Source organism: Triturus cristatus, chromosome 10, assembly GCF_964204655.1.
Source record: "Triturus cristatus chromosome 10, aTriCri1.1, whole genome shotgun sequence".
NCBI classification, from domain to species: domain Eukaryota; kingdom Metazoa; phylum Chordata; class Amphibia; order Caudata; family Salamandridae; genus Triturus; species Triturus cristatus.
This window is the reverse complement of record NC_140593.1, coordinates 155,586,110-155,612,539: the sequence shown is the minus strand read 5'-3', so window position 1 is coordinate 155,612,539 and position 26,430 is coordinate 155,586,110. Positions and strand designations below refer to the sequence as shown.

The following is a 26,430-nucleotide window of genomic DNA, read 5'->3' as shown; positions in this document are numbered from 1 at the left end:
CTTCCATCTCATACAGAGCTTTCATTCGTTCCGCTTCAAAGTTCAAAGTCTTAGGGCAGATGCAGTTCATAAAAAGCGAACATAAAGGTGGCAGACACTGAATCCCCAAGCAGCATCCACATAGTATCACAATTGGTATTAGGATAAATGAAAACAGCCTCCATCCCCAACTTCTAATAGTGTCCCAAAACCAACTCCCCAGTGACCATTCTTCTTGCTCCTGATGAACCTCTGCGGAAAGTCTGTGGAGGTGTTCAATTGCTTTGTAGACTGAGGGTGAGTTATCCGGTACGTAGGTACAACAGCTGGACCCAATGATGCGGCATGCTCCTCCACGATCAGCCAGAACCACATCTAGAACGAGGCGGTTCTGAAGAGCCACTAGGCGGACGGCCTGGAGCTCGGCGGTGTTGTTGGCGAGGATGCCAGCCGTAATGTTCATCGCCGTTTCGACTGCCTGGGTTAAGTGGCGGATGGCACGGCTGTTTGCCATTGGACCCCAGAGTGGAACAAGACCTTTTACTGCGTCCATGAACTGTGCTCCGGTGGAGTCGGCTTGCACAATGTCTTTGGCACGTTTCTGTCGGTGATGGTTTGCTGGAGCCACATATGTCGGAGGAAGGACAAAGGCGATGTAGCAGGTGCCTCCCCAACCTTTCGGAAGCCAGGTGTAGGCCTTAGTACCACAGACGAAGTACATATTCGGGGAGGCAACAAAGGAGGGTGGATCAACTGAGTCCAATGTTCGGGTGATGAGGCAGGAGCTGTGGCCCACCAGCTGCGCCCCCAGGCCTTCGAGGCACACAAATCCAGTGATGTTGATGACGGATAGGGCCACTGTTAGGGTGGCGGCCGTCCGTTTCCGGAGGTAAGAGAAGGTGGGTCTGGCTGGGTTGTTGAACACTTGCATTTCAACTCGTTCTTTGGCAGGGATGTCCATGTGAAAGGAAGTGTTTGATCTCAGAGGGCAGAAGGGGGCAGAAGTTTTTCCAGTTTTGTTCAGCCAGAACCCATGGTAGAAGTGCGACACAGTTTTGCCGGAAGTGGCATTGTCCCTGTAGCTTTCCTGCAGGAGGATTAGCCAGGCGAGGCAGGAACCATGGACAGAAAAAGGTGAAGGGATGAAAGGGATAGAGTGTCCAGTGGCATGTGGTAGCAATCCACAGATCCAGCAATTAGTGGCGTTGGCGGCAAGATTGTGTTGGTGGAGCAACTGCACAAAAGAGTTATTCCAGAACTTCTTACGCCTTTCTCGGAGTTGGGGTGAAAGTGAGATCAGATGGTGTTCTTTCATGGTGGTAGGTTGAACGGTGGTCAGCAATGTCTTATGAGCGGGTGTGCTCTCCTCCATGATCCAGAAGGTGACCATGAGGAGAAGGCAAAAGAGAAGGGTAATGAAAAGTGTAATAGTCTTTGAGCTGTGCATTCTGTCAGTCTTTGGGTTTTTGTAGTGGATCTTCGGACGTCCGGTTGCTTCCATCATCTTCATGTCGGGCGCTTCCATCACCTTCAAGAGACTCGGTAGCGGGCAGAACCACAGACTTTGTTTAGTTTCTCTCCTGGTGGCCTTTGAGGTGGCTAGGCTACCGCTCTGAGATTTCCACTTAGTTTGTGGTCTGCTTAGCCGAAGTTCTCTCCTTTCGTCGCAAGTTATACCCTTCCTTGGATGGCACGGTGGGATCGGGATATTTCACTAGCTCAAGTGTCTCCGTATCTGGGCGGCGGTTCAGGGATGGTCGGTCTTTGTCCAGAAGTTCTTCTTGGGCGGTGATGTTGTCCGTGGTCGTCAGGGTCGGTGATACCTTCTTGCAGTGGTGTGCATGCAGCCAATTGCGTTTCCCCTCCACTCGAAGAGCTGTTCGGGTGGTGATCAGGACTTGCAGGGGGCCCGTCCACCGGGGCTCCAGACTCTTGGTGCGCTGGAAGTTACGCACTAAGACAAAGTCGCCGGGTTGGATGTCGTGCCCGGGGCCCCTGGAAACATCGGGAATGGCTTGCAGCACCTGCTGATGGATAACAGACAACGTTTTAGTTAGGTTATACAAATAGTCAAACATGAGGACGTCCGGGACGTCGTGGATGGATGTTGGCTTTGGTGCAGTCCAAAGGTTCATGGGCCGCCCGAAAACGACCTCGTAGGGGGTTAAGTGGTGTTTAGTGGGGTGGAACGCATTGATAGCAATGCTAGCGGGAGAGCGTCTGGCCATTTCAGTCCTGTGGTGGCAACTATTTTTGCTATCTTAAGCTTCAATGTGGCATTATGTCGCTCAACCAAGCCTGCAGATTGGGGATGGAAGACCGCGTGGAATTTCTGTTTCACACCCAGCCCCTTTAAGATGAGTTGGATAACCTCGGCTACAAAGTGGGGGCCATTATCGCTCCACAAAATTCGACAAAGGCCGTATCTGGGGAAGAATTCTTTCAGTAGTACCTTTGCGGTAGTCATAGCGGTGTTGTCGTGGGTTGGGTAGGCCTCCACCCACTTGCTGAAGGCACACACAACGACAAGTACGTACTTAAAACCTTGGCAGCTTTTTAACTGGACATAGTCCATTTGTAGGACTTCAAAGGGGTGATTGGGAACCCCAAACCCTCCCCGGGGTACAGCAGTTCCTTTCCCAGGGTTGTGTTGGAGGCATACCAGGCATTGTTGGACCAGACGTTTGGCTGAGTCTGGGATTTTGTCGTTGTGCCAGACTTTGGAGATGAGTTCGATCATGGGGGCAGACCCTATGTGTGCGGGGGAGTGTGCCATGGTCAGCATGGGGATCAAGTATGAGTCGGGTAGCAACCATTTGTTCGAGTCTTTAGTTCGCCAGCAACCGTCATCGTCCTTCAATCCCACCCGGGCCCATTCAGTTAATTCGTGTGGTGTGCTGGCTAGTTGGATATCCCTAATCGTTTCCCTAGCATCCTTCCATTTCTCAGTTTGTGACCTGGTCACGTACATATGGGTCGTGGACCTACTCTCGGCTGTGGTTCGGGCAGTAATGTCAGCTAGTGCATTTCCCTGTCCTATAATGTCTGTCACCTTCTTGTGTGCCTGGCATTTGATCACAGCCAGTCGTGTGGGGAGGAGGACTGCTTCGGTCAGGGCAGAGACTAGATCTCCATGCAGGATGGGTGTGCCATGGGAAGTCAAGAATCCCCTCTCTTTCCATAAGAGCCCAAAGTGGTGAACTACCCCGAAGGCGTACTGACTGTCTGTGTAAATGTTTGCGGTTGTCCCTGCTGCCAGGATGCATGCTTGTGTGAGAGCAATTAGTTCCGCTGCCTGTGCGGATCGCTGTGTGATGCGGGCTGTCTCAACAACTGTTCGGGCTGTGGTGACTGCATATGCAGCTGAGGTGGTGCCATCGGGGAGCTTGATACATGAGCCATCCACCCACAGTTCTCCGTTAGGGTCCGGGAAGGCAGTATCCCGGAGGTCAACCCTACTCTTGGTCTGTACGTCGGTGAGGGTCACGCAGTCATGTATAGGGGACGCATTGGGGTCAGCGTCAGGGAGAGGTAGTAGAGTAGCTGGATTCAGAGTGGTGCATCGTTTCAATGTGATGTGGGGTGCAAGCAGAGTTAGTTCGTAACCAGTCAGTCGTGCGCTAGTCAGGTGTTGGGTCTTGGTTTGGTTCAGGAGGGTGTCAACCGCATGGGGTACCAATACTGTGAGGGGGTTCGAGAGCACGATCCCCTCACTTTGCCGGATAGAGACAGCAGCGGCGGCTACTGCTCGAAGGCAGGCGGGCAAAGCTCTAGCTACAGGGTCAAGAGTGGCAGAGAAGTAGGCACAAGGGCGTTGTTTAGGGCCTATGGACTGGGTTAGGACAGACCACGCACATCCCTCCCTTTCGTGGGTGTAGAGGGAGAAAGGTTTAGTGTAGTCTGTGGTTCCTAGGACTGGGGCCGAGCAGAGGGCGTCTCGTAATTCTTTGAAGGAGGATTGGCATTCGGGTGTCCAGGGGAGGGGGAAGGGGACATCTTTAGCCAGCAGGGAAAGCAGAGGTTTTACAATAAGACTGAAGTTTGGCAACCATTGTCGACAAAAGGAGGTGAGGCCTACTAGAGACCGCACTTGCTTCTGAGTTTTGGGAACAGGGGTTTCTAGGATGGTCTGAATTCGGTCAGGGGTAAGTTTCCTCCCGTCTTTGGATAGTAGGTGGCCTAGATATGTCACTTGGGGTTGGCAGAATTGCAACTTCTTCCTGGAGACCTTGTGACCGTTTTCCGCGAGGAAGTGGAGGAGGTGAATGGTGGCTGTGACTGCAAGTGGAGTGGTGTCGGCCGCCAAAAGAATGTCATCGACGTACTGTATTAACACCACTCCATCGGGTAGCTGGACTGCATCTAGTTGTCTCTTGAGGGCTTGGCTATAAATGCTGGGACTCAGTGTAGCCTTGGGGTGCCCTACAGAATCTGTACGAACGGGCTTTTAAAGTGAAGCCGAACAGGTAGCGGCTGTCTGGGTGGATGGGGATGGAAAAGAATGCGTTCTTGAGATCAATAACGGTAAAAGTGGTGGCAGTGGACGGAATCAGGGTGAGGATGGTGGTGATGTCTGAGACCACGGGGTACTGAGGTATGACTACTTTGTTAACTTCTCGTAAGTCAACAATAAAGCGGTATGCTTTCTCGTCTCCCTCGCCTTGCTTTTTTACAATGGGTAGGATAGGGCTGTTGCAAACATTACTGACTACTTCTTCTACCACTCCTGCATCGACTAGGGACTCGATGATTTTCACCAATGCCTTCTCGCCTTCGGGCGATATCCGATACTGTGGAAGCTTTGGGAGCACTGCGTCCGGTCGGACGGTTATGTGTACTGGGTCGATCACCATGCGCCCTACATCTGAGTCGGTTTTAGCCCATTGATGTGAAGGTAACGTGTCGAGTAGGGACAGGTCAGCATCGGTTATAGAGAGCATACGCCGTGTGTGACAAGGTCTGAACAGATCTGGGTTATCGTGCAGGATGACTCGAACTCCGTCTGGGGAGCATCTGATGGTAGCTCGAAAATGTTTTAGCAAATCAAGTCCCATAATAGCATCGGGGGTGTTGGAGGAGAGTAGAAAGGTCGTGTCAGTGGCGTTATCTTCTAAGTTAAAGGAGATTGGTGCTGATAAGGGGTTAGTGGAGGGCGTTCCATCGAAGCCTATTGAGGTTACATGTGAGCCAGACAAGGGTGCCCTAGGAATCAGTCGTTTAGATAACGCACTACGTGTCGCCCCAGTATCTACCAGGAATGGAGACTTGGTGCCCAAGACCTTAGCAGTGACGTAAGGACCTTGCTGGTCAACACGGAGTTCGACTGGATCCCTCCCTTGCCCCTGGCGGTCCTATGCGAAGTCATGGGTGCTTTCGTAGTCGGACTGCTGACACTGGTTTTGTCGGGGGCGATCAAAGGTGTTTGGTCTGCCTGGCCTGTCGTTGATGGCGTCGTTCGTGTACCCTCGTCCCTGTCCTCTATTTCTGGGGTCATATGCTGTGTCTCTGGGGTCCCTATTTTTGTTCAATTCCAGAAGGACCGGGCACTGGGATTTCCAGTGTCCGAACCCTCTACAGAACGCACATTGGTTCCCATCTAAGTCTCTCCGTCCGTTGTAGGGTGCAGGGGTATGGTCTCTAGGGGGTAGCTTTCTAGGGGCGGTTGGTTGGTAATTCCCTTTCGGGGGTTCCCTTCCTATGGTCACCCCTTGCAACTGTGCTATCATTACCCTCTCCTTCAGTTCCTTTTTCTTCCTCTCTGACGCCCTATCGTTCTCATTTCTTTGGTTTTCGTAGTATTGGGCCATCTGGAGGATTGCTGCGGGTTTGGAGGCTGCCCAACTACTCTCGCTGGTCTGTAGCTTCTGGGAGACTTCTTGTGACAGACCCTTCACATAATTCTGGACAAAGAGGTGATGTCCGGTTGCAGTGGTCATGTCCTGGCCACTATAATCGGAAAACACAGTCTCGAATCGAGAGAAGTATTCAGACACATCCTCTTGGGGTTTCTGGCGACAAGCCGTCACTTTCGACCAGTCTACCTTTCTTTCTGGGATTAGAGTCTTCAATTTCTGTACAATCTTGTCTGGGAGCTCCAATATGGCTTTCGGGGGTTTCTGTCCCGGTTCTCGCTGTTTATCTATGGTATCGAGTTGTACCCAGGTATATCCGAACGGCTCAGCGTGGTCAACTTTCCGGATTTGCTTCCACACATCAGCCGGCAGACATAATCCGAAGAACAAGTCGATATCTGCTAAAGTCATTATTGTTGAGCCTAAGGCTGTACCTAGTTCGGTGTAGAAGGCAGTCGGGTTCTTTCTTAAGTCGGGTAGGGTTTTTCTAAAGGTCAAAATGTCTTGTCGGTCCCATGGCTGGTAGACCCAATTATATACAACCCTTCCCTTCGCATCTTGGTGGTTGATGTCGTCATGTGTTCCCTGACCTCGTGGGGGGACCCAGTAGGGGGCGGCCTCTTTGATGGGCATCATGGTATCAGTCTTCCTTCCTGGGGCTTAGTCGCTATGGGGGTTTCTGCTTTGGTGGCCTGTCTGTGTTCTTTAAGGTGTCGATAGACCTCGAGTGTACGAGTGAAGAGGTTCGTCACATCGCCCTCTCCTTCTTCCCCAATGTCTACCTTCCTATATAGGGCCGCTAAGCCTTCGGGACCTTTATCGTGGTACCTATCCTCATATGTATTCAGGGCGTGATAACAAAGTCGTACGACAAAGTGTCGTCTGCGGCTGTCGGCATATGAGTTATACACGTCTGTTATATACTCCTCACTTTCCTTTCGCTCCACCAGTGTCCCTACTATCTTGTCGATTTCTGCTCGTTCATCCCTTGTTAGTCGATTCATTCTGGTGGAATCTTTCTTTCTCATCTCAGGGTCATCCAACGTTATTGCCGACGTTGTGTTCAGTACAAGAGGCTCGGCCGGCGCGGAGGCTGTGAGGACCGAGGCCCCTGTACTGCTTTCCCTTGTGTTTGGGGGTTGTGGGTGTTGCACTACCGATTGGGAGGGTGCTACGGCGACTAGTCCATATTTAGTGAACATGTCCTTATTAGGGGTGCCTTCCAGTGGAGCCGGATGGTCCACCTCTAATAAGCGGTCCGGGCAGAACCAACTACCAATCAGTGGGGAGAAGATAGGCATGACGGGTTTCAACGGGGACAAAAGTCAGCACTACCTATCTTTTCACTGCTTGCAAAGACTAGACAGAATATCTCTATTCCTCGTTATTTGTAAGCAGAGAATACCTCCAAAGAACCAATATCGAACAACTAGTGTTCGGACAATCAATCAATCAATGGGGAGATAAAGATAGGCACGACGGGTTACAACGGGGACAAAAGTCTGCGTTACCTACCCTTCACTATTTGCAAAGACTAGACCGAATATTTCTATTCTACGTTATTTGCAAACAGAGAATATCTCAAAGAGCACTATTCTTCAAAACAATCAATGTTCGGACAATCAATCAGTGGGGAGATAAAGATAGGCACGACGGGTTACAACGGGGACAAAAGTCTGCGTTACCTACCCTTCACTATCTGCAAAGGGAGAGAGAGAGAGTATTTCTACTCCTCCCCGTTTGTAGACAGCGAATATCTCAAAGAGAACAATCAATAAGCAATACTAGTATTTCAAACAATCAATCAATTATTTCGCAATTTGTCGTGTTTCACGACCTTACCTGGACCGCGTGGACAGTTTCTCGTCTTCCGCCTCCAGCGCCCGATCGTCCTCTACTCTCCGTATTTGCCGCGGCACTCCTGATGGTTCCCAGTCAGGACCGTAGATCACTCGAGAGAGGTCTGCTCGGAACCAGTGAAGTTCGGATGATCGGCTGCCAGACGAGGGTCTATCGGGCAGGAGCTCTCCCGATCGTTGCAGTTGTTCACTCTGTCGTCGGGACCTCTCCCACTGGATCCACGTGTCGCTGATGGGCCCCACGCTTGGGACGCCAATTGTTAAACGGTAGCGGCAGTTTCAGTCGATAACCTTTCAAGTATTGCCCGGCGGTAATCGCCTCTTATACCATTCGATGTTAAACCAATAAAGAGGCAGGCGCCGGAGACTGGAAGGCAGGAAACAAAGTTTTATTCCGTCGGAGCAGAACACCTCAGATCAGACAGCAAGGTATCGTCACGAGGTGCTCTAACTGCATCTCTGAGGCCTGGCCTCTTATACACAGGTTTATGACTTTATTGCAGAGTTATCATACATGGCACATTCTTGAGATTGTCTTGGAACATGAAAGAACATCCTCGGAATCCCCACTTCGAGCTCGTTCCCACACATATCTACAGTGGAAGTCCCCACCCCATCCACAGTAGGAGATGGCTATCACACAGCTGGACATTCCGCCAATTCCCGGGGGTGTGTGCGACTGGCCGGGTCTCAGGGGGTAGGGGCTTTGATCTACTGTAATCCCTTTGATGTGGGGTGTTTCCCTTACAGTAGGGGCAATAAACTGCATCCGCAGGGCTAGGTGATGGCCTGGGATCGGTTCGGACAATGGGGCGCAGAGGAAGGGGGTTATCAAAGAGATGCATGACCATGTATGGGATGTCGGTCAGGCGTGGGATGTGGTTCCATGGCAGGGTCGCGCAGAAGGAGAGGGTTTATGGCCCGTGTATGAGAGAGCGGGGGTGGCCTGCGCGCGGGGGATGCTTGCAGCGCCAGGGGGACGCGCTGGCGATCGGCAATGAGCAGGGAGAGACCAGGGTGCCTAAAATGGCTGCCGTGCGCTTTCCTGTGTGTCGCGCTGGGGAGAGACAAGATGGCGCAGATAATGTTCAGTTTGCAAGCTAAATTTCCACACTAGATGTCTTCTTATTGTATAACGAAGTGGTTAAAAGAGCAGAAGTAGGTAGAACAGCTGGAGGTTTGTTTCCTACAAGATGCTTTAATCATCTCGGAAGAGTTTTTTTTTTTTTTTTTTAGAAGATGAGACAGTTCCTGTCCATTCTCACTAGGAATGTAGAGCAGGACAAAGAAGTCTTTAAAGAACCAGCTTCTTCGAAGGCAGTCACACTAAGAGTGATTAAATGTAGGCCTTCAAGTCAGGATCCAATGTACACAGACCAGCGCACAAGTGGACTTGCTAATAATGTCTAAAAAGAAGGCTAATGTATCGGAATCCACTACCAGACAGAGCAAAAGGCTGCAGGGAGTAGGCTGAAAAACGGAGTGGGCAGCTGCTACCCAGTGGCATATTGGCAATTCAGATGCATTGCTCCGAAAATGTGGTCACCAGCAATGAGAGGAGATCAAGATCTCCTGCAACATCTGCTCTAACAATTGTTTTTAAGACCAATGGTGAAGCCTGGTTTGCAGAAACAATAAAGCCATACCAGTCTGGGCAGACAATCAGGGAGGAAGTCCATAGTGACAGCGTACTGCACAGAACAGACACCGCTTTTGTGCCAGAGCACTAGGCAAGAGCCAGTTCATAATGATCTTGCATCTCATGTAGGATGCCCCCAACATTTAACATCAGTAGGGGGCAGACTGATCCCAGAACAAGACCTGACTTTAAGACCAACAATAGAGATTCCCAAGCAAAATGTCAGGACCAAGAAATAAAAAATGGCCACCTTCAGGGAGTGATGCCATTGTTACAGAAGGGAAACTATATGACGACTATTGATCTGAATGACTTCTACTTCCATATCCCGATGATCAGGAGCAACAACCGGTATCTCATTATATGGCTCATTATATGGTAAGGAGTGCTCATTACCAGTTAAAATTGTTAGAGTCCGGAATAAAGTCTGCATTGAGAGAGTTCACAAAATATCTTATGGTGGTGGCTGCACACTTGTGTACGTTACATGAACAGAGTCCACTGTGGGTCTGTTTGTAACAAAATGGAATCTTATTTGTATAAATTGGGGGGGAAACCCACACTAAATGTATTATTTAGGCAGCCTAATGGAAAGTTCTCATTTGGGTCGCAAAAACTAGATAATGAAACTGGAAAGGTTTCTGTTTGTGTTGAGTATTCTCCTTCAATACAAATGCAAACAACAGTGTGACTCCTAAGTCAAGTTATATAAACACGCATGTGCATACATCCTAGCATAATGTGGATCAAAAATAAACAAAGAACTAAAGACGATCTATGTCGACGTTTCAACCCTTTGTAAATGGGAGGGTCTCCTCAGAACAAGTCGTCTGGCTCAATATCTGCATGTTTTGAGAGACAGAAATCAGACCAACCATCAGTCTGCATCAGAAAACACTACTGTCTCTGTATTATCTGTTGTGTGTGTTACTAAATGGCTCACTAATGTGCACCAGAGAAGGGAATGTGTGAAACAATATCAATGTATATCCACTGCACAACCGCTGGAAGATCTGTCAATAGAATGACCGTAACATCTGTTGTAGAATGTATCTCCTTTCTAGGCTGCACTAATTATAAGTGCCATGTAAGTCCATTAAATCCAATCTGGACTATATCAGTATCTGCAACAATATATATATTCACCAATATAAATCCGTCTTGCCCGACCACGTTGCTCGCACATTGAAACACACACGAGGAATTGCACATTGACTCACAATAGACAGAGGCGGAGTCATACACACATGGCAACATGCCCTGTTCCAACGATACTGACTGGGCCGTTATTAGATATAAAATGTTCAGCACCCATATTTCCTAATCGCATGAAGCATAACCACAGTCCTCTTTTACTCACATGGACTGTAGACCATTCCCTATTGGATATTTTTATATACAAAGTGGTATTGCTATACAGATTTACATTGGTGAATGTATGTATTGTTTCAGATACCGATAGTCCAGATTGGATTTAATGGATTTACATGGCACTTATAATTAGTGCGTCCTAGAAAGGAGATTCATTCTTCCACAGACGTTATGGTCATTCTATTGACAGACCTTTCAACGATTGTCAGAAGTGGGCAAAACTGTGTCCCAGAGTTCCTAATTTTGCCATCACCAAGATGGCAGAATTTTCCTAAAGTGGGGCACAATGGGCAGCTCACCTTAGGGGTGTGACTGGCCTGGTAGTGCACCACGCCTCCCTGCATATCTAACTTTCCATCTGACTTGGTGACAAATGGGCCCAGGCAGGAGGTTGGCATTTCCCCTATCTGGGGAGGCTGCGGTCACATATGAAAGGCAGCAGAGGTCTTTGAAGCCTGCTGTCCTAATATGCTGATTACTTAGCCATTCTGCTTGAAGGAGGTGACAACACATCCAGCCAGAGCAGGCCTTGTTTCTACCCTCACAGAGCGTAGGCTTTCACCTGCAAGAGGGTTGGGTCAGAAGACATTGTTTCCTCTCGTGTGTGCCGTGAATGATTCACCTAAATTGAACATGCAACAGCGCCATGAGTCCCATGTGGCGGATATGTGCACTCAACAAATGTAAATAACATAACATATGTGGTGCCAGGCTGGTCGACACCTATCAGCCAACACACTAGAAGCTCGTAGGTTTTCAGAGGGCTGCTCTAAGGTGCTCTCTGGGTGCATGTATTAATAAATCCACCACTTGAAACATAAATTTCAGTGAAGCCAACATATGCTGGGGAACTCGTTTTATCAGTGTCCTGCACATGTACTTAAAATGGCTTCCCTGTTCACTTGTGACATCTAGCAATTGAATTAGACATCACAGTGGCATATCTGCTCATGCTGATATGTCCACACATGTAGTATAGTGCACCCTGGCTTAGGACTGTAAGACCTGCTGTAATGGTGGCTTACCTAGACTGCATGCAGTGTCGGCAGGCATGGCACACTGGGACGTGTGCCATGTTGTGTTTTCACTTTTATCTGCACCAAGACGTGCATCCTGCAACGGCAGTTTGCATGTTGGTGCTGAGGAATCCCTTAGGGTGGCACAATGGATGCTGCAGCCTTTGGGGACCGTCTTTAGCCTCCTTGCCCTAGGTACCTGGGGTCCCACTTACTAAGGACTTACAGGAGCTGCTAAAGGTATTGCCAATTTGAGGAACAAGTTTAGGGGAAGCGGCCTGGCACTGGGGACCTGGATACCAGGAACCCGGTGCACATCTGTCAAAATTGCATCCGAGACCAAGCAAAAGGTGGGGGGGAGGGAGCATGTCAAAAAGTGTCACTTTCCTACATGTATGCACATTCATGTTTGATATAACTTGACAAAAGAACCAAGGATGATTTATGATGTCTTTTAATGTTTATGCACACACTTGAGCACTGCGTCGCCTGCACTTTTTATGAGTCTCACTGTTATTTGCATTTATATTGGCAGAAAATACACACCACAAACAGAAGCCTTTCCAGTCTCACTGTCTGTTTTTTGCAACCTAAATGAGAACCTCCCCTTAGGCTGCTTGAATAATACATTAAGTTTGGGTTTCCTCTGATTTATACAAAAAGGTTTCAATTTTCTTACTAAGAGCTCCACGGTGGACTCTGTTCATATAACGTATCAAGACCCTGGTCCCTGTGGGTGGAGAGAGTTGTTCTTGTGACACAATACATATTTTGCACACTTGTGTAGCCAGTGAGACAATACATATTTTCCACACTTGTGTAGCCAGGGAATATAGAAGTACCCACATCTAGATGACTGGCTGGTAAAGGAAAGCTTATTGCAACATTGACCAGGTAATGGAAAAATTGTACACATTAGAGTGGAGGAATTCTCTGCAACTCGGTGAAGAGAAAGACCTTCTAAGGAACAGAGCTACACTTGAACAAGGTCAAAGCCTTCTCAGTCCAAAAGAGCCGTAGCACTGATTGAGCAAGTTCATTTTTCCAGATGCCACAAACCTGACGGTGAGAACAGTGATGAAAATGTTTGTGATGATGGCTTTGTGAAGTTACCCAATTCTTTTCACTAGGTTACTTATAAGAGCCATACAAGAGTGGCTGCATAGTTAGTGGTCACAGAGATACAGAGGTGAGTATTATAAAATTTAACAAAAGGCAGGCTGTCCAAGCAGCCAGTCTCCACAGTGACAATCGCCACAGATGCATCCCACACAGGGAGGGGTCCTCAAATAGAGAATTTAAAACTGAGTAGAAGGTGCACACAGCAAGACGGAGTAAAACACATAAATGTGTTGGAACATAAGAGAGTTTTCCTTGCACTAAAAGCAAAAATTATTTCATTCCAAACAGACCACACAACCAGTATGATGTATTCACAGCACAGGCAAACACAAAAAAACGCCAAGGTTAGCATCCAGATACCCTGAATACCCATCCCAGGGGTATTAACTGTTGATAACTGTTGAGAAATATTTGACTATTGTTCCACCTGGTACCAGTGGTGATCAAGCATGACATTGCAATAGCCCCACAGTGGGCACACATACATTTATACCCAGACCTAATAGGAATGCAACCATCAGTGTGAAAGAAATACCAGCCTTTCAAAACCTCTCAATCCTATAAGAGGAGAAAATGGGTCATCAGGAGCCGGTAAGCCTTAGCGTATAAGCGGTTTCCAGTGCCTCTTAGCCTACTAGTTAAGGGCATAGAAGTGGAAGTGTTAAGGGAAGCAATGTGCCCTACCACACACAGCTGCTGTACAAAAGTAAACCTGGTAGATAACCTGATGGTGGACACAACAATTATTAAATACTTTTCTCACTACACTCAATACAAAACTCTCATATTCTTCTATCCACGTGCACTTCTCTGCTTTAGTCTCACATTCCTGGGGCTCCATTGGGAGGAACCTTTTTGGTACTCCAGTAATTAAACATTTGTAGAAGGAGCAAAGAGAATTTCCCCACGAAAATCACCCTCGCGCCTTTGTGGAACCTCAGCCTGGTACTGGCACATCTTATGAAACATCTTTTTGAACTGGTGCACAAAAGAAGGCTCATGTATCTCACTCTTCAGACAGTCTTTAAATTGTAATAACCTCCTTGAGCATAGTAATTGAAGGGAGTGTTGCAGATGGATAGCGGTGACCATCCAAGCATGTTACAACCTGGCAACAACAACCCTAGCTAACCAACCAAAGGTGCATTCCACAAGGAAAAAATAAATTAAACTAGCATTTCTGGAGAATGTCTATATCAGTGACAAATGCACGGCCGTCAGATGGTCTTCAGTCCATACCGTAACAAAGCATTATTTTGTGCATATTCATGCAAACCAGGAGAGAGAGGTGGACCAGAAGATTCTGAAACACCTCTTTGCCACCACTCGTTCACTTAATCATACTATCCTGCAAAAAGCTAATACTGCTACGTAATTGGTGCACAGCATGTGAATCCAGAAAAGATACATAATGCAAAAGCAAAGGTATTTATATGTAACAAACGTTTTGCAGCTTGAAGCTATTCTGGATTCAGATGCCGCTCCCCTGGCACACCCCCACCTGTTACATTCTCAGTAAAGGGGAGTAGGGCCAGAAACAAAAAAGTAAAGCCTCAGAATAAATAAAGACAAACACTATGAGTCACTAGTCACCACAGCAGGGAAAAAGAATTTCATCTGCTAGATGGCTGAATAATTCACAGCATGTGAATCTGGAGTAGTGTCAAGCCGTTGCAGGTAAATAACTTTTTCCATCACCTCCCCATATGTTGGAATGGTTGGTGTCGAGTGCTGTGGAATTTTAGGACTTTGCAAAATTTCCAGCTTCTGATCCTTCACAAATATGGTGAATCGAGCAGAGCTTTTAAGACATTTCTACTTGAAAAATAGATGGATTGTGCCATTACAGAAGCTGCTTTGGGTTCTCCTACTATGTTATTTTTTAATTTATTCAGCGCACAGCTACTCGGAAGTGTCCCAGCACTATAGACAGCTGGGGAACCCGTCCTGGCTATCCCTGTGAGATGGTCCCTTTCTGGGTATCTCCAAGGTGAAACCAGGCATCCCTGGCGTCTGTGGGGGGCCGTTGTGGAGATGAGGCAAGCTTAATGCCCAGAGTTGACGAGTGTGTTCCTGGTTAGAGTAGGTACCGAGGCGAGAATTATCGAGTCCATTTTGACCCTGGTCCACGACCCTGCCGCGTCGGGAATTGAACCCTGGTCCCTGGCCGATTCTCTGCTTACGGGTCTGCCGCCTCTAACCAGTGAGCCACACCTCTCCATACTATTACAGTCCTTTGATATTTCTTCTCATTAATGCATTTATCCTTTGTTTTCTGATTTTTCTATTATGAATAATCAAATTTTCTTCTGGTATCTAAAACAATCTGAGCAGTAGTATGTGAAGCAGATTGTTTCAGATTTTTATATTAAATTCTGTAATTTCACTCTTTGAATCGCATAAAAGTAACCCTTTAGTGACGTGCTTTTCTTTTGTTCCAGTGCGCGCCTCCTCTTGTTGTTGCTGCAAATATTGATGAGAAAACATTAAAACGGGAGGGAGTTTGTGCAGCCAGTCTACCAACCACCATGGGAGTTGTTGCAGGCATTCTTGTTCAGAACGTTCTGAAGTAAGTAGTCATTGTGTGTACAGACATTGTTGATGAGCCCTATAATGGGTTTATTAGTGTATTATACCTTTTCTTGCAAGGGTGCGCACATTTTTACAACTCTGAGAGGTACTTGAAACAAAGGTTTTGCTATCTCTAGCAACTATGTGGCAACCAGCAAATTGTGCTACTACTTGTGGGGGATGTTTGTGATTTAAGAGATGCTGGTGTTTTCTCTTAAACAAGTTGTGCTGCCTTCATGTTATTGGGAATCAAAAACCAATTGACATGGCTTTTACATCAAGCTGTTAACCCTATAGGCCTGTATACAACACAGTATATCCATAAAAAGGTACCAAGCCAACCCTTGTGGTTGTTAAATAGGGAAATGTTCTTAGCGAGACTTTGCCATGTCATCGCATGAACCTCGATAACAAGCTATGTATCTGTGACATATCAAAATTGTTTTCTTTCAGATGTTCAGTTGTAGCAGCAGGGCATTACATTTTCCTCTGTAGGTTGTAGATGGAATAATTGTATTAAATTAAAAACAAAATTTTGCTATAATCATTGTCACCATCTGTGTTTTGTTCATAATCAAGTTGTATGATCACGATTCAATTTGTTCAGGTTTCACAACCAAAGATGCCTCTGTTTTCAGGAGCAAATCATACACTCCCTCGAGGTTTAGCAGAAGATATGCTCCAGTACCAAATGAACCGCTTTCTGACATCCTGGTAGATCCAGATTGAGAAGGGAGAACAAATGTATGATGAATTTCAGTGACGTGAAAGAGTATAGGGTGGAATCACCCTGTGATTAGTCTAGTTGTTACTCAATTATACAAATAGAAGCAGCGAACTATAACCATAACTCAGATTAAGAATATTTTTCAACAGCGTTTAGGAAAACAACACTTAACCAATCTTAAGAGCTGGATTGTCCCATTTGGGCGAGGTGTTCAAGATAATTGAAGTACTTTTGTTATAGGGCCAGCAGCAAATTATTAGTTCATTAAACTAATTAACAAAATAAAAATGTTATCCAGAACCCGGTTGTCTGGAAGGCCTATCCTAAAGCGAAAGAGATCTATTAATCTAATATCCACTTCAGGATCACCTCCTGGTAAGGATACTAAGAAAGATAATGGTGAAGAAGGACCATCTACTTGTGTGGGGCTTACATTTTTAGAATTGCAGATTTCACATTTTTATCAGTCTTGGGCTCAGTGTTGGAAAACAGGTAACAAAATCAGGCTTGTAATGCTTCAAAGATGTCATATTTAGGGCATCATTAGGGTATAATTTCTAATGGAAGTAATTTGGCAAAATGATCCTCTAATATTGTTGCTGGCCTTCACTGACTTGTTAGCTTGCAAGATATTTTCTTTGGTTCACAAATTGTTGGGAAGATACGACTTTGAGGATGCACTTACTTTGATGTGAGGGAAATCTCGGTGAAATAGAGAAGTTTAAAGTTGGTTTAATTTCCCTCTTCCCTTGGAAGTGACCGGATGCATATTGAGGGGAAACAATTGTTGACTCTTGACATCCTGTTCCACCTCGTTCTCTTGCGTGAGTGATGGACCGGTAGCGTTGTTAATCCATTATCGGATATCGGTGCTCCTGCTGGAGCACTTTCTCTGTAAAGCCCTCTACACGGCCATTTTAAATTGGACACATACAACCCCTTTGGGTTTATAAGGATGATAGAGAGTGAAGGTTTAAACCTTAAAGGTTTATTTTCCGATTATAAGTCATACAGAAATCAAGTAATATAGTCAATCAATAGATCAAAGTGCAAAGCCCCGTTAGAATACAGAACCAATTAAAGTACTCCGTACAGTTCAGATCGGCAAACTGAAGTGTATATTATAGGAAACCAATCTGGCATGATTTTGCCTCTTAATGTCAGTAAGAAAGTGGTCTTTAACACATCCAGAAAGAGTGAACTTTTATATGGTTTTGAACAAAGGCTTTCGTTCATTCAATACAGTAGTTTATGGTTCCCACAGAATAATGCAATCAGAATTAATTATTGCAAAACCGTTGCAAGAAAATACAATTCAAAAGTCTCTATTCTACAGCCTGAAGCTTCTCACAGACGCCAACTTTACTAAAAAAATGTTGCAATATATTATTTGATTATGCTAAGAAAGCTAGGTGAAACCTTGAACACTCCACTCAAGTAGCACTAGGAGCGCTTTCACCTTCCACTGCAGGGCTGCGCGCAAGAATGCTCCTAACAACTATTTCTGTACCCAATATTCTTTAGCAGCGTCTCATTTTGCTCCTGCTTTCTACTAGGAATCAAAATGGCCGAACCAGCTAGTCCGGTCTATTGAAGCAAAATAGAAAGATGTCTACACCCCTGAAGCAGAAACAAATAAAGGACTTTCTACCAATACCCCTAGATCAGAAACAAAGAGGTCCTCACTAAGAATCAAAATGGCCGAACCAGCCAGTCCGATCTATTGTAAGTGAAATTAGGTCGAAATGGTTGCCTCTGGGGACATCTGACACACCAATTTTCTAATAATGGCTACCATGAGTGGGCCTCTTTCCAAAGCACTCCTTCTCCCCTTGTTGGGAAGGGATCCAGCATTTATGCCCTGGCGTCTGAGACCACTCTGAGAGAGTCCACAGTGACAAGGGAGTCTCACACAACGGAGGTCTGGGTTATTACCCCATTACCGCTGGGAGCACAGCACCGTACACCGTGACCGGCGCGCTCATTGGAACTTTCTGGATTATGCCCCCCTAGGCGGAAACTATAACTTTTCTGTATGTACTGCGGTGCCTGAGCAACCTTTGACCGGTGGAGCTGTCCCTCGCAACTATAGAGGAGTTTGGCTCTGGTTCACCCCTCGGCCGTCACTACCCAGCCGAACGCCGGACACTGTTTTTCCTTGTTTTTCCTCGTCTCCCCGCTGTGCCTCCTATACTCTCGCCCTCCTCTCCCCTCCGTTATTCTGCTCTACCTCCCCTATTCCTTCCCTCTCTCCCCTATTCTTCTCTCCCCTTGCCTATTTTTTCCTCATGTTTATGCTATGCTTTGGTACTCATGTAATTCCTGTAACTAAGCTCCTGTTAACCGATGTAACTTTGTAACCATGTTCTGAAACAATGTTTCTGACCCATGTAAAGCACTCTGATACATCCGGGTCTAGCCAGCGCTATATAAACTCAGTAAATAAATAAACGTACAATTCTCCTGAAACAACATTTTAATATTCTAGAAAGGGTGTTGACTTGCCTCTGAAAACACATTCCAGACATTATTGTTGAGAAGTGAGAATACACGTGTGTCCAAATGAAACAGAACATTACCAGCACATGTCGCAAACAAATTGGATTATGAGGCCTACAATTTCCATGTTAGATTGAGTTTGATTTTTTTTTCCATTAATCCAATGCATTGAAAAAACTAAGTTAACACTCTTTTAGACAATTTTAATTCATTATGGAAGCTAATGTTTTTACGTGGAGTTTTTTTTAAGTAGTTGCTACTTTTTGAGAAGAATGGAGTGAATTCCCAGGCAATATAACTTGATGGAATTGGATAGTAATGCTTTTAAAGAAATCTGTTGTATATAAATAGGTTAGATTGTATCAAAAAACATCTACAGTGGTGCAATACACTGGCGTACAAGCATGTGGAAAAAACAAAGTGAATAGACTAATGATATCACATTTATAAAAATATGGTTTGGCTGCTACACAACTTATTTGTGATGCACATCAAAATACATTGTGTACAGAATTTCAGTCCTTGCTCCTAAGGAGTTGATTTTTGACTAATATGTTTCTAATGCCAGGATTGTCGTGTTCAGGATAGATAAGATGTGCCAGTTGCGCAGCATCCTTCAGCTACAGTGCAGTTATGTAATGAGGTGGTGGACCCCAAGGAGTCAATTAGCTGAGGCTGCATCACTTGGACTTCCGTGAATTGATGTGTGTGCAGACCATTTTAGTTCTAAAGGACTTAATTAAGACATTTAAATTGCGGTAGAATAGCATACGCACTAGTCTAATGTTCTCCTGTGTGTTGCTCGAACAGCAATTAACAAGTCGCTGACTGGAACAGGAGGAAGTTCCATTTTAGGTGTACCCCTGTGTAGTATTGAAAGTTCTGGGTGCAACATTTATGTGAGAGCTTGCAGCTCATTTTAATGTTCTTACAGTGCTGCTATATTTTTTTACTCCATTTTATTTCTGCCCCTCCTTTCTACAGTGTGATTGACTTCTTTTTAGGTTTCAGTTACTAAGAGTTGTAATTGGTGAGACCGATAGTTTCCAGCACATTTACTTCTACTTGGAGTGGGATTTGGGTTAGTCTCTTGCTCATGATTCGATGGATTTTTTAGTCTATCTTGGGTGCCTGCTTTGCCTTTAATGGCTTTCTTCCCAATCCTTGTGCTTGACCCGCCCAAAGCATTTTAGTCCTATAATGTTCAGACTGGGTGGGCTGTATCCCTCCATTGCTGTCGTGATAGATGGGACTTTTTTTTGTTCTTTTTTGTTTTTTAGCGCTTCATTGGGAGCGTATATTTTTAAAATTAAATTGAAATTTACTGTTCTATCACAGCCTTCTGCTGAACATAAGTTAATTGCATGGGTATGCCCAGTTTCTGTTGTGAGTTTTTTTTCATACATTGTTCCTTGTTGTCACCTGTGGTATATATGAATTTTATAGGTATTGTTCCTATAAATAGTCACATGCAGGACTATATACACCTCTTACTCAGATATGTGTGAGAAGTGTATCTTCTGAGTTTATACTAAAAGTTTTGCATAAACATCTGTACTCTTTAATGTAAAGGATGTTTCATCTTTTCTTTCATAGGTATTTGTTGAAGTTTGGCACTGTAAGCTATTACCTGGGCTACAATGCAATGCAGGATTTCTTTCCTACGATGATCATGAAGCCAAATCCAAGCTGTGACGACAGAAACTGTAGAAAACAGCAGGAAAAATACAAGGTTAAGAGAAATGCCTTATCTACTTCAGTACAGCACATATAAACCATAGGGAAAGATACAGTATTGTGTGCAATCGCTTCTCTGCCAATTTGTCAAGGTATACATTTTAAAAAGGAAGCATGAAGTGTGGAAAGCTGTTTGTGTGTTGTTCTCTTACACGGTTGTATCTGTTTGCCTACTGATATTTGTAGATAATTTGTGTCCCTCGAGTGGTATCCTATTCTTAATAGGTATTTGTTCCTGATAGTAGTTTTCTCGTATTGGCACTATGTGCTACTGTAGATCACATACTATCAACTTGCTATTTAGTGTTGGATGAGAACAATGCGAGTTGTTTTTCTTTTAAGTAGAGCTTTTGGTTTCAAGGTGACTCGTAATACCTCCTCCAAAACCCTCAATGAATCTAAATGTAGACCCCTCCTTAGATTGCTTTTTTTCTGCATTGCGTTCAAACTTTTTGAGTTCTTGAGCTATAGCTCAACAGAAGAGAAATGTTCACATTGACTTACATGCAACATAGGAAGACATTGCACCAGTCGACTGCTTCAGATTTGAAGTGGACCAAACATTTTAAGGGGGAGGGAGGTTTAAGGGGATGCATATGAATCTACAGAAGTACAAGCTGCAAACAGATTAAATAATGTTTTCTCCATAACAGTTCCTAGATTTTATTAGTCAAGAAAGTGCTAAAACCCACAATTGCCAGGTAAATAATGCCCCTCATTCTAAATCCATATAAAATTAGGGCACTTTAGGGCTTTCCAGAGACTACATGTATAAAGTTAGCTTTCAGTGTGGTCTTTTGTAGACCCCTACCACTTGCACAGATTTGGAGTCCGAAATGTATGCCACATATAATGCTTTATGTGAGCACTATTCTCTTCAGGCATCTTCTAGGAAATTTACATCTCTTTCCTCAGATGTTATGTGCAACATATATGCTTAAAACTGGGGCATGCATCTTCTCGTTTTCCACTCAACATTTTTAAAGTAGATTTCTGATAATAGTAAGGTACCTTCATCATGATTCTGATAGTGTCTGTCCTTGATTTCCTTCATTCTTAACTCTCCCCAAACCATTTCCTTGGAAATATGATGTTATACAGATTTGTACTTTGAGGATCAAAATATTATGGGTGGTAATGAACCAATGCATGGTGGGATTCATGGCAGGATACACAGAGTAATCCATATGCGCCTTTCAACACACAAACAGTTAATTAACAGGCTCTTTAGAAAGCGTATTTCTTTTGCTGCGACCAACTAGCTGTGAAGAAGGGAAGGATGGACTAGGAGTATCATGATCTCTGTAAAGGTAATTTTTTGTATTTTTCATTATGTTCTCATTATATTTGCAGGCAAAAGAAGCGGCCCAGCCGAAAAAAGAGGTGATAGTGCAGGAAGATGATGTCATACATGAAGACAATGAATGGGGTAAGGAACATCTCTCAACATAACTGTGTATGGTACAAGATGATATCAAACAAAGCAAGGGAGTACTCCCAATCGACAGAAAACTGTCTATGGGGTATTGGAACGTAGAGCACAGGAAAGAAATTGTCTTTCTTAAGAAGAGCCCTCACTCACCAACCTGGTTGGTGACATGCTTCATCATCGGGGTCCCACCTGGACAGCCGAGTGCCATCCAGGTGTGCTGCGACACCTGACTACAGTGGAGCTGGTTTTTGTGTGAAGTGAATAGTGAATTTAGGTTAAAAATTGGCCAAATTTAACCCAATCCAAATAATTTATTCTAGGGCAATTTGGACAATGCTAAAAAAATATAGATACCATGATAGGTTAAATTGACCTATGGTATCTTGAGGTGAGTCGAAAGTGAAAAAAGGTCTACATGTTTCAACCATCAGTTGCTATTACCGGGTTTTCGTCAGGACCAGTGAACGTGATCCGGGGGGTGTACACTCGCTAAGGTGTACCCTGCCCTTGGTCACTTTTAAAACCTAACTAGCTACTCACGGTTAGGACTACCTTCCTTCAAGTCGTCGAAAGGGATAAATTGAGAACGCGGTATTTGCGTGCCTCGTTGGAGTCGGGATCGTGCGATTTGTTACCTTCAATATACAGACCAGCCGTGTCTCCCTGTATGGCGCAAGATGTGCACGTCTATCCAAATAATCTATAACAAATTTGGAGAAATCAAATGTTTGGAAATCACGTGTTGTTGATGTTAGGCTGAAGGTTTTGTTAGTCACAAATATGCTTGTTTTGTGGCCTATGGGTCTTATTTTACGTGAAGTTGCGTAGGATTCTTCGAGGCTTAAATTATTTGGTAGACAAGCAGATCATTCCCTTAAATTAAAACCTACAGTTGGCTCGGTTAAATCCTGCACCCTAGCAGTTATTGGTAATGGGTTAGTATAATGTAGTGCTTAAGATTTTGTTTTCTCTGTGGGATGTTGGTGTTTTGAAGGTTTTTTTCTGTATATAGTTTATAGTTAGTGGGGACAGGAAATGGTGTTTTCTTTGCCAAGTGGGTAGCCATGTTAGATTTTTGATTTTGTTTTCACACTGTCTCTAGTAAAGGCCATTCTGACTTGGCAGTTTCAGCAATTGTGAATATATTTTGCTCTATCTTTTGTATTTTGTTTGCTGATACTGACTCGTTGATATTTTAAATCTTCAGTAAGACTATGTGGCAATTGCTGCTTACAAGTATTGTATGTTTTTTTTTTTTATATAGGTATTGAGTTGGTGTCTGAAGTTTCGGAGGAGGAGTTGAAAGCTGCTTCTGGGCCAGTACCTGATCTACCAGAGGGAATAACAGTAGCATACACTGTACCAAATAAGGTGTTGTATATTTGACTCATATTTTGCCTTTTTTGAGTGACAATGATTCATTTAAGTATAGTTTATGTCGAAGCTCCATTGACATGACAAAAATATTCAGATTGGCTGCCCTCCCTAGCATCCTCCCCATGTCCACAAAACAAAATGTATTGCATTCAGTACGTTTTCAGTACGTTTTTTTAAACTCTGTGTACTTGTTCCCACTAATTGCAGAATAAGCATAGCTCCATCTTGGTTTCCTGTTAATCCAAATGATAATACTTCACTGCTAAACCACCCACGCTCTGCTGTGTTTTTTTTTTATCTCTCTCTCCATCTCTCTCTCCCTCACTCTCTCTCTCCCTCCCTGTTCCCTCATCCCCCAACACAGCTTTTTGTTTTTTCCTAGCCTCCCTGCCCACTCCATGTTGCTTCACCACCCACCCTCTCCTCCATTACCCACTTAACCCACATGGTCATTTATTCAAATTGTATTTATTTTGGAGGGCCAGACAGCAAATTACTGTTGACCACTCCTCCTTTATGAAAGAATTAAGCCGTGAATATTGGCTGTAAGATGCCTAGTTGTAAAATCAGGATAAAGACGTGGGGAAACCCAATATACCCTTGGAGGCTTGGGCAGTCAAGTTAATGATAAGTAAGGGGTGCCTACAAGGGATTTTGTTTCAAATGTCTTACTTTAGTGTACTATACACACAACTGCTTAGTGGTTCAATCCAAATTGATCCTGAACCTGTGAACAATCAGAGTATGTGTCAAATTAGAAAATGTTAACACTCAATTGAGAAAATAATATAAAAAAACATGGGAATATCTTTTTTCAAAAAATGCAAAATGTTTTATGTAGAGGAATGTCCCAATCAGCCTACAATTCATGAATGTAAATATCTATTCCAAGATAGTTAGAGTAACATGTCTAAAGATACACAGTACAGTTACTAATACACAATAAATATTTTGGAAATAGATGAGGGAGTCGACGTTTCAGTCTGTCGTGGCGTTAGTCCGTCAGGCCATCTTCAGGACGTTCAGTAGATTTGCATAAAACAGAGACCCCTATATAAACATATTGCATAAAATTACATTTATGAACGTAAAAGTTACCATAGGTAAATGAACGAGAGAAAGAAAGATCATGCAGCACTGCTCTCCGAATTCTCTATACAGACCTATCACCCAGGTACGCTATTTCTATGGCAACATTTTTAAGGTTGATGTGGTGTATCCGTTTGCAATACATTACGGCTGAAAAATGAAACTGTTTCTCACTTCCATTTCCGATCGAGTATTCGGACTAAAGTTATGTGTGGGTTCCAATAAGCCTTTGCACGCTTCTCTGAGATTAATTGAGATCATCTGAAACTTATATTTATAGGTTTGTTTTATCATGAACCAATTTATTGGCATTTAGTCGGGATATTCTGATGCCTATTTTGCTTTTTTGCACAAGTTGTTTTTATTCAAGTTTTTAAAACTTTTTAGACCTGTTAGAATTTTTTATTTGTAACGCCTTTATGATACACAAACTGTCGAATAAAGCATTCTTTGATTGATTGACAATCATCAATACATCTCAATTAATATCACTATATCTGTTCCAGATCGCAACATATGATGATAACCTGTGTATTAATTACATCTTGAAGTTAAACATAATTTTCAATTCATTGACACAATTCATTGTATCACAGCCTGTACATTTAATTATGCCCTGAATGGACTTACTTCCGGCTATACGACGACCTATAATACAGATACAAAGGGAGGCAAAGAATCACTATTAATGTTATCAATAAGGAAATAAGAAACTTTTTTTGTTTTCACAAAATTCAATTCATTATCAAAGGAGGAGAAGAAAGTGAAAGGAAAAGGAAAATGAAAAAATCGTTAATTCGAATTACCTCTCCCCTATGGCCTTTATCGGACTGCGGAATTTTATTCATCCCTGTGGACCCCAATGGTTTAATTGGTGTAGCTATTTTAGCCTCTGTTTTACATTATCATAACTTTCTTTGTGTCTTCTGGAGTTCCTTCCTGTTTTCCTTTTAGCCGATATGAGACCATAACTCCTCTTCACTGTTGAGACCCCATGGTGTGCGGGTCCTTAGCTCAACTATGTATAGTGATTACAGTTGTCTGAGGGATCTTATCCTATCACTCCCTCGTTCCATAATCGATATTTGATCAATACAGAAGAATCACAATAGATAATTTCTGCTTTGATTTACTTCAGCAAAGTGTCTTGTCACTGGATATGTGTGATCATTGCTCGATATTGCCGGGCTTTGTTCCAATACCCATTTCTTGGCAGGGTTAACAGTACTCCCAATATATTTATTGTCACATGGGCATACCAAACATTATACAAAAAGGGGCATGATTTAGTTCTCTCCAAACAAATTCAATCTTGTGGTCTTATCGAGTACTTTCAATGGTCGTCACCTCAGACTTTATCTGTAATTGTCGTGCTTGAGTTCGCAAAGAGTAAGTAGTGGAAGTATTTTCGGTCGTTATGTATTGACGTTTCTTTATCCGGTCCGCCGTGAGTATCGGCAACAAGACTGAACTTGTTTGGAGAGACCAAAATCATGCCCTGAGGAAGTCTGCTGTGACATCAACAGCTTGAGACAAAACACGTGTTGGAAAAGGGGCTCTTATCAACATAATCAAGGAATAAAGACTCTTTTGAAACCACGACCTCAATTTACTTCTGTGTGCCTGGAGATCAGTAATGACTATCATTGGTGCTTTACTGTTTTTTAACGTTATTTCTATTTAATACTTCAAAAGTTCGTATCTCTGGCTTCCCTGGTCCATTTCTTGTATTTTTGTCATTTTGGTGTAATTTTGTTTATTTAATTTTACTTCATTTTTTCAAAGTCCGTATAAGATTTTGTTTTATTATTGTTTTGGTACTGTATAAATACTTTATACATTGCCCTAATTAAGCCTGTCTGCTTTGAGCCATAACTACCAGGGGTGGAATTCAGGATAATTTAGTTTCTTTGAAGGTTCACCCTGACATGGATTGTGATTGTTCCTTGAGGTAGGTAGTCACCTACCCCAAATAATAATCAAATGTCTTACATAAGCCAAAATGCTCTTGCATTTCAAAGTATGTATATTAATTTGAATGTTCCAGAACATTTACTCAATTTGAGAAAATGTTCTAGAACTTTGACAGAATGTTTGGGGCATTACATAGGTGAGCAAATCTTCAGGAATATTCCTCAATTACACTAAACTTGCATAAAA

At 43.9% G+C, this 26,430-nt stretch overlaps 1 protein-coding gene across 1 annotated transcript in view; it reads left to right on the top strand.

Annotated features, from left to right (window-relative positions):
• The window catches only part of UBA5 (ubiquitin like modifier activating enzyme 5), a 73,827-nt gene that overhangs the window by 43,358 nt on the left and 4,039 nt on the right, over window positions 1-26,430 (top strand). The window contains exons 8-11 of the mRNA XM_085630688.1: window positions 15,280-15,407; window positions 20,232-20,367; window positions 21,726-21,801; window positions 23,069-23,175. Of these exons, the coding sequence (XP_085486814.1) occupies window positions 15,280-15,407; window positions 20,232-20,367; window positions 21,726-21,801; window positions 23,069-23,175 (447 nt within the window). The remainder of the gene's footprint in view (window positions 1-15,279; window positions 15,408-20,231; window positions 20,368-21,725; window positions 21,802-23,068; window positions 23,176-26,430) is intronic.